Genomic DNA, 12162 nt, shown 5'->3' with positions numbered 1-12162 from the left:
GATGGTACATGGAATGGAAAGAGTCCCTGAAGGATTTTGGCAGCAAAAAATTAAGCATAAGAAAGAACCTTTGGAAAACTTTGGAGCAGATGGGGATGTAGAACGGGAGGACCATCTTGGTCAGAGGGACAGGCTGGGAAGAGTGGTAAGACCTTTCACTTAGAGTGGTAAGAGCATTCTGAGCACATCTGAGAAGGGCAAGGTTAAACTTACTGAAGCCAGGAGAAAAGATGTTGCATTAACTGAGTGAGATGTTAAGGAAGAGATCTGTGCCTGCCATATCTGACAAAACTGACCATGAATGGAATTCAAATTAAAACAGCTTTGTCAGTAGCAATCTGCCCTGTGGGTGCAGAACAAGCCAATTCCAATTCTTAAAATTTCTTTGGCTACTTCATTGTAAATCAAGAAACTAGTTGGGACATGAAAGAGCAGAAAGTCTTGTTTTCCAGGAATAAATGTTGGGTCTGAGACAATAATTTTTAAATGTTGAAGGATTTAGGTAACTGGAAACCAGCTATTGAAGCAACTGGAGTACTCAGAATGTTAGAGTGTTTCATGTAAGCTACCCCCAAAAAATCTCTATACTATGTTTTATTTATTTTAATCATTCTCTCAAAAGCATCATTTTTTGTCTTGATAAAAATACAAACACATAGGAATCTAAAGAAATTAGAAATCACATGTATTCCTTTTGGATAGCAGAAAGAACAACTCGAACATGAAGTCCCTTTTGCCATGCAAATCAATGTATTTCAATGGCTAGAGTGGGAGTTTGCTACTGTTTAGACAGGTTCACAAGCCTTTTTTCTGAGCCCATCCCATGGTGTTTGCAGTCACCTTTTTTCTAAGCATCGTAACTTGAAATTATGAAGGGAAAAATACGGAAATGATCATTTAACAGTGTCCTGCTTGCTGATTGCAGATAATAAAGTCAGTAATGTTATATTTCTTAACAATAAGGGAGATTATCCTGCATTAAAGGTTCCTGGGCTGAGCACCAGAGCAGTGACTGGGCTGTCACATTGTAGTTCCAGTGCTCTATTTATCTAACTCACCACTAGTCCTTATGGAGATAATATACATGAGTAATAGGAGCAAATGTATCATTAGTGCTATTTAAGCAGCCAAGCAGGATTCCTGCCATTTGAAACCCTTCTCCTGTGATTATGTCTTGGACCAAAGGACAAGATGGAGCCTGCACAAAACACTTGCAGGGTGATTCACTCTGGCATGGTCGTGGTTCGGAGACTGCCTTTTAACACTCAACTTATCTTTCAGTTGCAGGGCTTTGTGTTTGTTTGAGGATTTTTAAATATCTGAATGTGATCTGAAAACCTGTGCCAACTATGAAGCTATAGCTTTATCCCCTTCACTTCCTTCCATTAGGTTTTAAGACCTCATATGAATTTCTAGCAGCATTTCAAGAAGGTCAAAATAGTTATTTGACTATTCTTTGTTTTATACCACATCAAAGCTTCAGTCAGAGCCAGGGCTCATTTTAAACTCAGTACTGTACACAAAAATACAGCATCCATTTTTCAGTTAGGAGGAAGAGATAAAGAGCTACAGCTTTCCAATAGGAGCTTAAGAAGAAATACAGCCACATAAGTGATAATTTGTGTGTGTGTGTATATATATATTTCATAATCTTGGCTGCTTTCTGATCGGTTATGTTGTAAATTAGGAAACAGTTCACAAGAGGAATTTTTGTTCTTTGTCATCTCCTACTGACATAAATCAACTTTGTGTCTACCTTCTCAGAAATAACAGATCCAAATTATGATCAAAGGGTCAAGTTTGTTCCTGGTATTTCACCACTGCAAAAGTGTGCTTGGCAAAGCATCTTTAAACTCTGGACAGTCCATCTTCTGGCAGGTGGAACTGAAAACATCAGGAGTAACTCAGGGTTGTATGACCTGTTTAAAACCTAAAATATCTCAAAAATATATAATGTTATCTACATAGAAGCAATTACTTAGAAACTTAAGACACTGCCTTCCAGACTTTGACATTAAAAAGCTGATTTAAACTGTAAATTTTAGGCTTTTGTTCTTATAAAGCAAAAAAGCAAACAAAACTGGATCTGATTTAACCTGGAAGTTCTGCTAAAATGAATCTACTCTTTTCTCACAATGAGTAAATTACACAGGTACGTCATTGTGTGTGTAACAACTGCAGTATCTTTGTGATATGAAAGCCCCATCATTTGGTAGAATTAAGATAGTTTGAGCATTCTCTTTCTTTCAAATGCTTCCTCATAACCCACTTCTTTGAGGACTCTCTTATGCACACCTAGTGTTAAATGAGGCAATTGCATAACAGTGGTGTTCCTCTTTCCCTCAATATTTATTGTTTTACAGGTTTAGGTTTTGCTTTTGTAGTGGGCTCTGTAGGACAGTGATACCAGCTGCACCATCCAGTTCTGTAGAACGATGTATATAAATAATACACTTTCTATGTCTGTGTTTTTTTCATCTTCCTAGTAATAACTCATCCAGTCTTGCTTTTAAAGGTGTGTATGTGTTTCAGTAATATTTTTCTGTCTGTGACAAATATCTTCCCAGAAGGAGGTTGTGACCTTAAGTTTAAAATGTGATGGAGAAGTTTCTAAGTTTTGTTCTGTTCTCCACTCTCCTAAGGATACCTCTGACAAACTGTCATTTCCCTGGAGTAATGCTTCTTACTCACCTTGGTGAGTCACATCAGTGATCCATAGGATTCCTGGCTGCTATTCATATGTGGAAGTGACTTTTATGGGAATCTTATCTTTTTCTTTCAATGACTTGCTGCTTATCTCAGTTTACTCCTCCAGCTTTTATTTACCTTGAAGCAAGGCAGTTTTTTACTGTCATATTTGGGTCTCAGAACTGTTGCCAGTGTTGTCTCTTTAGCCAGTACATATCATTAGCATATAAGAACCCAAAATACTATTGGACACACTCGCCAAGGGCCTAAACCACTCTGTCCAAACTGAAAGTGTCAAAAATAATGAATAATGAACAGTGTGGATTATGGGAAGTGCATTTTCAAGCTTGATCTGTCTAACAGGCTGACAGTGACTTTCAACCCAAGAGCACAGGCAAGGCTATGAAAGCCTGCAGAGAGGCACAGTGTATTTCGTGTTCCCCGTTGCCAGAGTACGGTGATAAGTTAATGGAGGGAACTAGGTCATGAGATATTGGAAATGAAGGGGTTTGCTTTGAAAAGTGTGGGAATCTGTGGAGGTGGCTAACATTGTGAAAGTCCACTTGTGATAAGATCTTCAATTTTACTTTCTGTAACACCTATATAAACTTAAAACACAGTAACACCTGCTGTATTCTATTGCATATAGCTGGTAAGCAGGGAGAAATCGTTTCCACAGAATCACAAGCAGGGGGAGATCATTTTCAAAAGAAAGAATTCCATTTTGTCTCTTAAAGCTGCAGGTAACTTTCTTTTTTCCTTTTTGTCTTAAATCTTTCCTGGCAGGATGGCATACATCTGTGAGTAGTTAGTTGTAGCCTCATTTCTCAGGTCAAACCAAGCTGTAGTCAGCATAAAATTCAGAGCAGGTAGAGTAAGGTGGAAAAATTCTAATGTCTGTGTGTAGGACAAGCAGAGAAGGTATCTGTGCATACAGTGTATTAATAAAAAGATATCTAGTATAGTGCTTTTCATTCACTAGATCGTGATGTTGATGTAAATCCAGCACAACACATTTTAAGGGTCATGATAACCTGACTTGACACTGCTAAGGTTGTATTTAATGAAGACTAGTGTAATTACTGCCTTTTCTTATGTACCTTGAGATGTAACAGACAGTGGAAGTTCCTTTGTATCAAATTTGCATCTGTCTGGTAGTGCTGTTTATGCTTGTTGGAGTGGTTGTTGAGACCAGCTGTGAATGTTAGTGGCCAAACCTCATTCCAGTGCCACATATCTGACCCCTTGTTTCCTCCAGTGGAGAGCATTGATATACTCAGTGCAATTTATATAGTGTCCAGGGACTGACCCATAGTGGAGAAATCTTCTGATCTGGTTAAACAATTGCATAACTTATTAAATAAATGCCCTTTATATTTGAAACCTGTGAAAATGGAAGCTGATATGCCCTAGTCAATGTATCTTGCTGTCATGAACCTCTCACTGTCAGAACTGATATGTATTGTATTGCTTCTGCAACGCCTCACCTACCACTTTCAATATTGCCACTTCAATTAAAGTCATTCAAAAGTAGGATTCATTTTGCAAACCCTTGTTGTTCAGGTTTTGGTTTTGCAAACCAAACTCATATTGATTCCAATTTGTATTCTAGGATTTGTAGGCAATAGTAATATGCAGGATCATCTGCATTCACTGTTAGGATTAGTAAATAGTAAGTAGCAATCAATCACTTTCAGAATGTTTCATTCTTCACCATCTCAAAACTGACAAAAATAGGTTAAAAATGTGCTGTTCCTTTCTGGTTCATCTAATAGATACTTGAACAAAATAATCTGTAGTGAGTCAGGCTTTTCATGTTTGTAAAAAGAGAAAACATGATGCAACCCCAAAAAGCAATTTAACTCCACCCCAGTAGTGTTACAGTGTGCAGCTCAACTCTGAAACACTGGTTTTGTATTTCATGGAGCTGGGCAGCTGTGTGCAGAGACAGCACATACCCTTGTGTGTCTTGGGATACATAGACATAAAAAGAAGCTATCCTCCCAAGAGCTGCATACAGAGTCAGCTCACATCTACTGGAGGGTTCTGCAGAGCCAAATTTTCTGTGTCATGTTATGCAACCTACCAGAGTACAGAGCCGCAGATAAGCCAGCTCAGACATTGTGTGATACAAGGAGACATTTGAAGCTGTGTGGCAGTTGGCTCAGATGTAGCAGAACCTAGGCAGGCTCTGTGCAAAATTGTGGCACCACTGTTCTTCACTGTCCATGTAATCCAGCTTTTTTCAGAAGCCACATGGTCCTTGCCCCTTATCTCCCTGGCTATTGGAGAGTTACTTGCCTGACTGCTTCTTTTCACATTCTGTTTCCAAGTGAATTCCACTCTTTCTTTGGATATTTAACAAGAAAATGTAATTAAGACACTACCTCTCTGTAACCAGTTGAGCTTTAGTAGTGTTGCTAAAACTACATTACTGCTGGTTTGGTTTTTGAGGTGTTTTTAATGAGCTCTGCTCTGTGGTGAAGGTAAGATCATCTTCCTGACTCACAATTCTTGTTGAGACACTTGAGCCGAGCTTCTGCTTTACTTCATTCCTCTGCCTTTGTCCATCACAGTGAGCACAGGTCTCTTGTTCCCATCAGCTGTGATTCCCTTTATCTAAATGATTGTGACATTAGTTGGTGCAGTGCAAGGGAGGTAGGATATTCACTTCCCTAATTTTTTTCTTCTATTCCCTGCCTATAGCCTTATTCATAGTGGAAATGCTCTGGCAGAATCCACAGGCCACTCTCTTTTCTTCCCCACAGATCATCCTGTAAGAGTCCCTTCTGCCTTGGTACCTGCAATGCACAGCCAGGCAACCAAAGACTAGAGAGCTGGCAAGTTGAGATGATTCATTACTCTTCCAAGTTATTTGTTATATCAATCTCTTAACACTACTCTTTCATTTGTTGTCTTTTGTATTTTGTCATCCTCCATTGTGAACTGGGTGGGAAAGATACTGCTTTTGTTGGATAGCTGGAGCACCTGATTTGTTTTGGAGAGCTAGTATTGGATAAGTAATAAGTAATGTGCAACAAAGAAGGCTCTCTAGTGTTGCCTTGTCATTTATGTCTGACGGTCGAGAGGGAGGAAAGAGGAGAGTTAACCTGAACTGCAGAGAGTGGCATAGCTTTTACCTTCCAAAGCAGAAAAAGATGGATAACAGTTTTGTTTGATGTCGTGGTTTAGCCCCAGCCAACAAATAAGCACCACACATCTGTTCACTCACTCCTCCACCATCCCAGTGGGATGGTAAGGAGAACCAGGAAAAAAAGGTAAAACTCATGGGTTGAGAGAAGAACAGTGTAATAAATAAAATATAATAGTAATTTTTAAACATTGTAACAATAGTGATGAAAAGGAGTGCAAGAAAAAGAGACATAAAACCTAAGATAGACAAATGATGCACCAAGCAATTGCTCACCACCCACTGACCAATGCTTGAGCAGTGATCTGCACATCCCAGCTAACTCCCTTCAGTTTGTATACTAAGGCATGATGTCCTATGGTATGGAATAGCCCTTTGTTCAGGTCAGCTGTCCTGGCCATGCTCCCTCCCAGCTTCTTGTGCTTCTGGCTAGTAGGGCATGGGAAACTCCAAAGTTCTTAACTCAAGATGAGTGCTAATTAGCAATAACAAAAACAGTGTAATTCTCACACTAAATTCAAAACACAGCCTGGTACCAGCTACTAGGAAGTAAATTAACTCTGTCTCAGCCAAAACTAGGATATTTGTCTAACCATACAAAATCATAATTAAGCATTTTGTACACATACATATAGGCACACAAAAATACATGGAATAATTTTGTTGTCGTTGGTTTTTGCATTTGTATCCAGAGAGAACTCAAGAAACCTTAAAATGTTTATCCCACATTTCCTACAAGAAGGAGATGGGTTTGGTCTCATTGCAGGAGAAGAAAAAGGCACAAAATTACCTTTCAGAATAAACTATGTCAAAAGATTTTGTTGTGGAAAAAGGAAAATGTTTCCCAAAGGAACTCTTTAGCTACCTTAACAGCAACAATATTTGTTAGCATTAGTTATAGCTGCTTTGCAACTTCACTTTTTCTTGCATTATCCCTCATGCAGAAGACAGAAATGGAAAACCTTCATTAGAACTTCAGTGTCGTATAGCTTCCTGACACACTTGTAGCCTGTTCTTTTGTATGCTTTAGGTCCTTAGCATTAATAAATTTAAGAGATTAATGAGATTTAAGATTTACCGTGCTTATTTCTGCAGGCACTCTGGACAAACACGTAGAAATAGAGAAACTTGTGGCCAAATTCCTCGGTGTGGAAGATGCTATGGTGTTCGGCATGGGCTTTGCAACTAACTCAATGAATATTCCAGCCCTTGTTGGGAAGGTGAGTACTTCCTTAAGGAACACATAGAACAATCCTTTACTAATTGTTTTAACGCCTATTGCAGTATTCTGGGCATTCATTAAGTGGCAAAGCTTGATTGAGGACCAAAGCTGGATATCAGGAATGCATGAATCATAAGGCTGATGACCTTATGACCTTAAATATGCTCCTTCATCATCTGGGTGTTCCTATCACACATATCTAACATCTCTTTAAAGACGAGAGATACAGTTGTTTAGCTTTTCTTATTGAAGTTGCTTCTCCTTAAAACATAAGGAAATGTTGCATCCCATCTTAATGGAAGTGGGATGTATGGGTGTTGTGGCTTAACACCAGCCAGCAACTAAGCACTACGCAGCCGCTTGTTCACATACCCAGAGTCCCCCAGCAGGATAAGAACATTGTCAATAACTAAAATGAAATCAAATATGAGAATAATATTATAATACTAGTAATGAAAGGGAAGATTACACGAAGAGAGGGGGAAATAAAACCCAAGAGAGAAAAAAACAACAGCCCCCCCCAGTGACGATACCACATGCAATTGCTCACCACCTGCTGACTGATGCCCAAGCAGTGATCAGCGCCTTTCTGCCAACTCCTCCCAGTTTCTATATTGAGCATGACATCCTGTGATATGGGGATAGCCCTTTGGTTAGTTCAGGTCACCTGTCCTGGCCATGCCCCCTCCCAGCTTCTGCAACCGAAGCCTACTCACTGATGGGACAAGATGAGAAGCAGAAAAGGCCTTGAGACTGCAAGCACTGTTCAGCAATAACCAAAATTCCCTGTGTTATCAACACCATTTTCAGCACAAATCCAAAACACAGTTCCATACCAGCTACTAGGAAGAAAATTAACTGTATCCCAGCTGAAATCAGGACAATGAAGCATTGATCTGTCCTGATTTCATTTCTACAGTTCACAGTGCTGATGTCAGTCCAGTCTCAGTGTTACTCTTCCTTACATTACTATCAGTGACTGCATTTTCCTTGCAACACAAAATAGACTGTAGACAGATAATAGAAGAAGAGCACTTGATTTTACTATAAAGTCAGGCTCTACTGAGGTTCTTCACTACTACTCAGTTGCAGGAAATATTTTACTTCTTTGCACCACTTGGGAATGCCTGAGAATCCGATCCCACAGTTTCTGCCTGCCTTAGCAGTGCATTCTAGTACCTTCAGAAAAGTGGCAGAAAATCTAGTTCATCTTCAATCCAGTTTAGTTGGTATAATGCTGTATCAGACACATGTGTATGCTGACACACATAGAATCATAGAATCATTTCAGCTGGAAGAGACCTTTAAGATCATCAACAGCCTCCCAATTCATGCAGATGCTAATTGTACTCCTTCTCCACAGGGCTGCCTCATTTTAAGTGATGAGTTGAACCACACTTCTCTCGTTCTTGGTGCGAGGCTTTCAGGTGCTACTATTAGAATCTTCAAGCATAATAGTGAGTATTAAACTTGGAAATAATCAGAGACAGTTGTTCACACTTATAAAGGCAAGAAGAACATTTCCTTTCAGTGCTTGTTTTATTGTCATTTCCCAGATAATACTTTTGTCCACACAGAAGGATTAACTGCCCAATATTTTTGAGTGATTTCTGGTGGGAAAAGTTAATAGTGTAATGCTATAATTGCTATTGTGTATGATTTGAGTCATCAGGTTGGACTTCAATTCCAAAATCCAGAGTCTTAACCTCATGGTTATCTTTTTGACATGCTGAATGACTGTGGTGTCATAAAGGTTTTATTATTGTCACCATAGCCAAAGTAGTACAAACATATTTACAAAACCATACTCCTTATTTCCCGTTTCTCTTTCTAGCAGGTTCAGTGCAACAAGAGTTACATTAATGTGGTGTGACTTTGAAACAGTTATCCTGAATTCCCAGGGGGCTATACCAAAGATGCAGATGGTTATATCAAAAGCATCAAACCAAATATTCTTTGAAGTATAATTTTATTACAGAAATCACACATTAACTTTGCAGTCATATAATTATCTTCTAAAATACTCATGCTCTTTAACGTTTATTTGATGTTGCTGTGGCTACTGGCACAGACATTGTGACTGGGTTTGATGCAAAGAGCTTGTGCTTTCCTCATATTTCTCATTATAATTTACAATTCACATTGCCACCACCAGGCATTGATTGCAACAGAGGTTAAGAAACTAGAGAAGTGGTGAGGAATGAGAAAAGAGGTGGAATCACCTTCATTAATAGCTCATACAGTCTCTTCTCTTTATTAAGTGTGGTGTGCAACCCTGAAGTGAGCAGAAATGAATTATGCATATGCTGTAAAAGGCCTAAGGATCTGTTGGAATGAAAAGCACACAACAATTATAATATAAGGTGTTGTTATAATTAATATCTATTCATAATTTGGGCAAGAAGCAATTTCTGAAGACCATTTAAGACTTAAAGATCATCTGAACCCAAATGTTTTGTCAGAAGTAATTATTCCTAGATTAGCCTGTAGCATACCCCAATTCGCTTCACTTCCACAAATCTGGATGTGCTAGGCACAGTTGCTATACTACTCTACTCCACTCTTCCTTACTTTGTTCAGTGCTTTATCCCATTCAAACTTAGGTTTACCTCACACCTTGTGGGATGACCTCTCACTACCTGAATGCAAATGTTCTCAGCCTCTCCACCCACCTACGCTGTGTGCGGCCCAGCTGGCTTGTGTCACTTCCCCCAGTGTTTCAAAGAACATTCCAGTTGGAGGAGTGTGTTACTCTCAACTGCTAGGGAAGCAGGGAAGACATCACTTGGAGCTGCCATTCTTGCTTTAAGGAATTTAGTCTCTAACCATCTCCCAATATTTCATTTTGCTCCTAAATACTTGATATGTAACCAGCTTCTGCTTGTGTTTATGACAAATTAAAGCTGATGTGTGAACTTAAAAATAACAGTAACCTGACCCAAAAAGCACTAATCCAGCACTGGAATATGTAGACAGTCCCTTTAAGGGTCTCTGCAAACATTAGTGGAAGCTTTGCTTTGGAAAAACTCACTGCTTTCTAGATTAGAGATGTGGTTTGCAAAGTCAGTCTGGTGTGCCATTGCTGAGGCATCACCTACAGTGAAACTCTTTAGACCCATGAAGAGAACTCATGTAGACTGTTTGGAATTTGAGTATCACCTCTTGTCATCACAATTTTGTAGGCCTCGAGCCTTAACTTAAGTTGCTTTTGGAGAGCACTTCATGTGGAGAAGCTTCACACATTCATGCTCTCTCTCTCTCAGCCACTGAGACTCTCTCAGTATGTTAGTTCCATGATTAGAAAGTTCTTTCTTTTGAATATTTTAAGCATATCCATGTTGACAAAAGCCAGCAGCTTTTAAAGTCACACATGCAGAAATGTATGTACATGCCATTTGCTTTGGAGAAAATGGGTTGTGTATTGGGTGGGGATGGGAGTGGAAAGCATTATCCAAGAGAATTGCCTTTGCAGGATGCACAGTTTCACCCCAAAAGAAGCAGGAGGCCTTGTTCTCCGTGGGTCTGTCAGGGAGCAGTGTAATACCCCTCAGTACAGCAAATTTAGTTATGTGTGTCCTTAATTAATCTTCAAGCTTGTGTTGGGAGGTTTCTTTTCAGTTAAGCAGGTGCTCATTTGCTTTGTTAGATCAAAGCTGTGTTCCTATGCTCCCAGATTATCCTTCTTGCTAATGTGTGGATATATAGCAGACGTACTGGCACGCACACACAGGCCCAAATTGTCAGTCTGTTAGTGCTGTATTAGTTCTGTGGTGGTCATGCTTAGGAACAGGGGGATTAAGCCACTCTCTGTGTCAGACTACATGATGCAAAAGAAATGTTCTTTATGCTATATTGGCCCTGTGGATTAACAGAAAACTTTGCACCTTGAGTTACCACTTGAAGATCTTTATAAGCATTACTTTCAGTGCCAGGTAGTAATGTGTTTTGTCTTACTTCTTAAAATACTCCTCTGTGTTCCAGTAGAAAAGGGCAATACTCACCACTTCAAGGAGAGTATTTCCACTTTTCAAGGACAGGAGATTGATGTGTGTCATTTCATAGAAAGAAATTGATGACTCTTTCAAGAGCTTGGCTCTGAGTATGAACTGGAGGATGTTACAGTGTCAAAGGCTTGGCAAGGGCCTTTGAGCAGTTGGAACAATTCTCCAACAAGATGCAGAAACAAAGGATAAATCTAAGTACTGTCCTAAAGAGGATTAGGGTTTAACATGCATTTCATGCTTACTTGTGTGTATGAAGCCAAGTTGTGTTTCTGGCATGAGTTGGCTCACCTCCTTTGGAGCTGTGCCAAGTTATACACACACACTGTTTGACCCACTATTGCTCTACAATAAAGGCAATAAAAGAGATGCCAAGCAACACCAGCACTTGTGCCCAAGACATAATTTTTTCAAATGAGGCAGCAGATTTTGAAGTTACCTTTTTGCTATTTGAATGCAGCTTGAGCAAGCAGACATTTTTCTGTGCTTCTTGTTGCTTACATCAGCCTCTTTCAAAATGCTGTGTAGTACCCTTGATAGAAATGCTTAGAACATCTTTACTTTGGCTCTGACTTCCTTGGTTGCACACACGTAGAAGAGACACTGGGAGAAAAGGTGAGGTGTGAATGTTTGTTGCAGTTTTTATAAATGGCTATCAAAACAAGGAGGAATAGTTGTAACAATTCAGTGAAGCAATGGTATGTTTTCTGAACCAGCTACTTCCTGAATGTTATACACAAAACACACACAGGTGCGTGCTAGTAACCTCTCTTTCCAGCAAGCTTGGCATTGTAAATCTCTCTCTCCTCCCCTTTTTTGCCATTATGGAAAAAATGTTTTTAAAGGAAAAACTATAAGAAACTTTGTTCTATGATAAAACTATTTTGCAGAAAAGAGAGTTTAAAACTTGCTACTGAAGCACATTCATCTTTCAAAGGCTAGGCTGTAGCTAATTCTTTTAAACTGTGTTGTTTCAAAACACATAATCTGGAATACTGCATCTATTTGTCATTACACAAAGGGGAATAATTATGCTTATTGCATTAATAAGCCACGAAGTAATCTCTACCTTATACCTTAATTATGTATCATTCTTCTTG

The 12162-nt window shown here is 39.2% G+C and overlaps 1 protein-coding gene across 1 annotated transcript in view; it reads left to right on the top strand.

Annotated features, from left to right (window-relative positions):
- SPTLC3 (serine palmitoyltransferase long chain base subunit 3) overlaps positions 1 to 12162 on the top strand; it is a 74762-nt gene that overhangs the window by 30975 nt on the left and 31625 nt on the right. The window contains exons 5-6 of the mRNA XM_061990476.1: positions 6935 to 7059; positions 8425 to 8518. Of these exons, the coding sequence (XP_061846460.1) occupies positions 6935 to 7059; positions 8425 to 8518 (219 nt within the window). The remainder of the gene's footprint in view (positions 1 to 6934; positions 7060 to 8424; positions 8519 to 12162) is intronic.

Source organism: Colius striatus, chromosome 2, assembly GCF_028858725.1.
Source record: "Colius striatus isolate bColStr4 chromosome 2, bColStr4.1.hap1, whole genome shotgun sequence".
NCBI classification, from domain to species: Eukaryota; Metazoa; Chordata; class Aves; order Coliiformes; family Coliidae; genus Colius; species Colius striatus.
The sequence above is the reverse complement of the archived record's forward strand: the minus strand, read 5'-3'. Positions and strand labels throughout refer to the sequence as shown.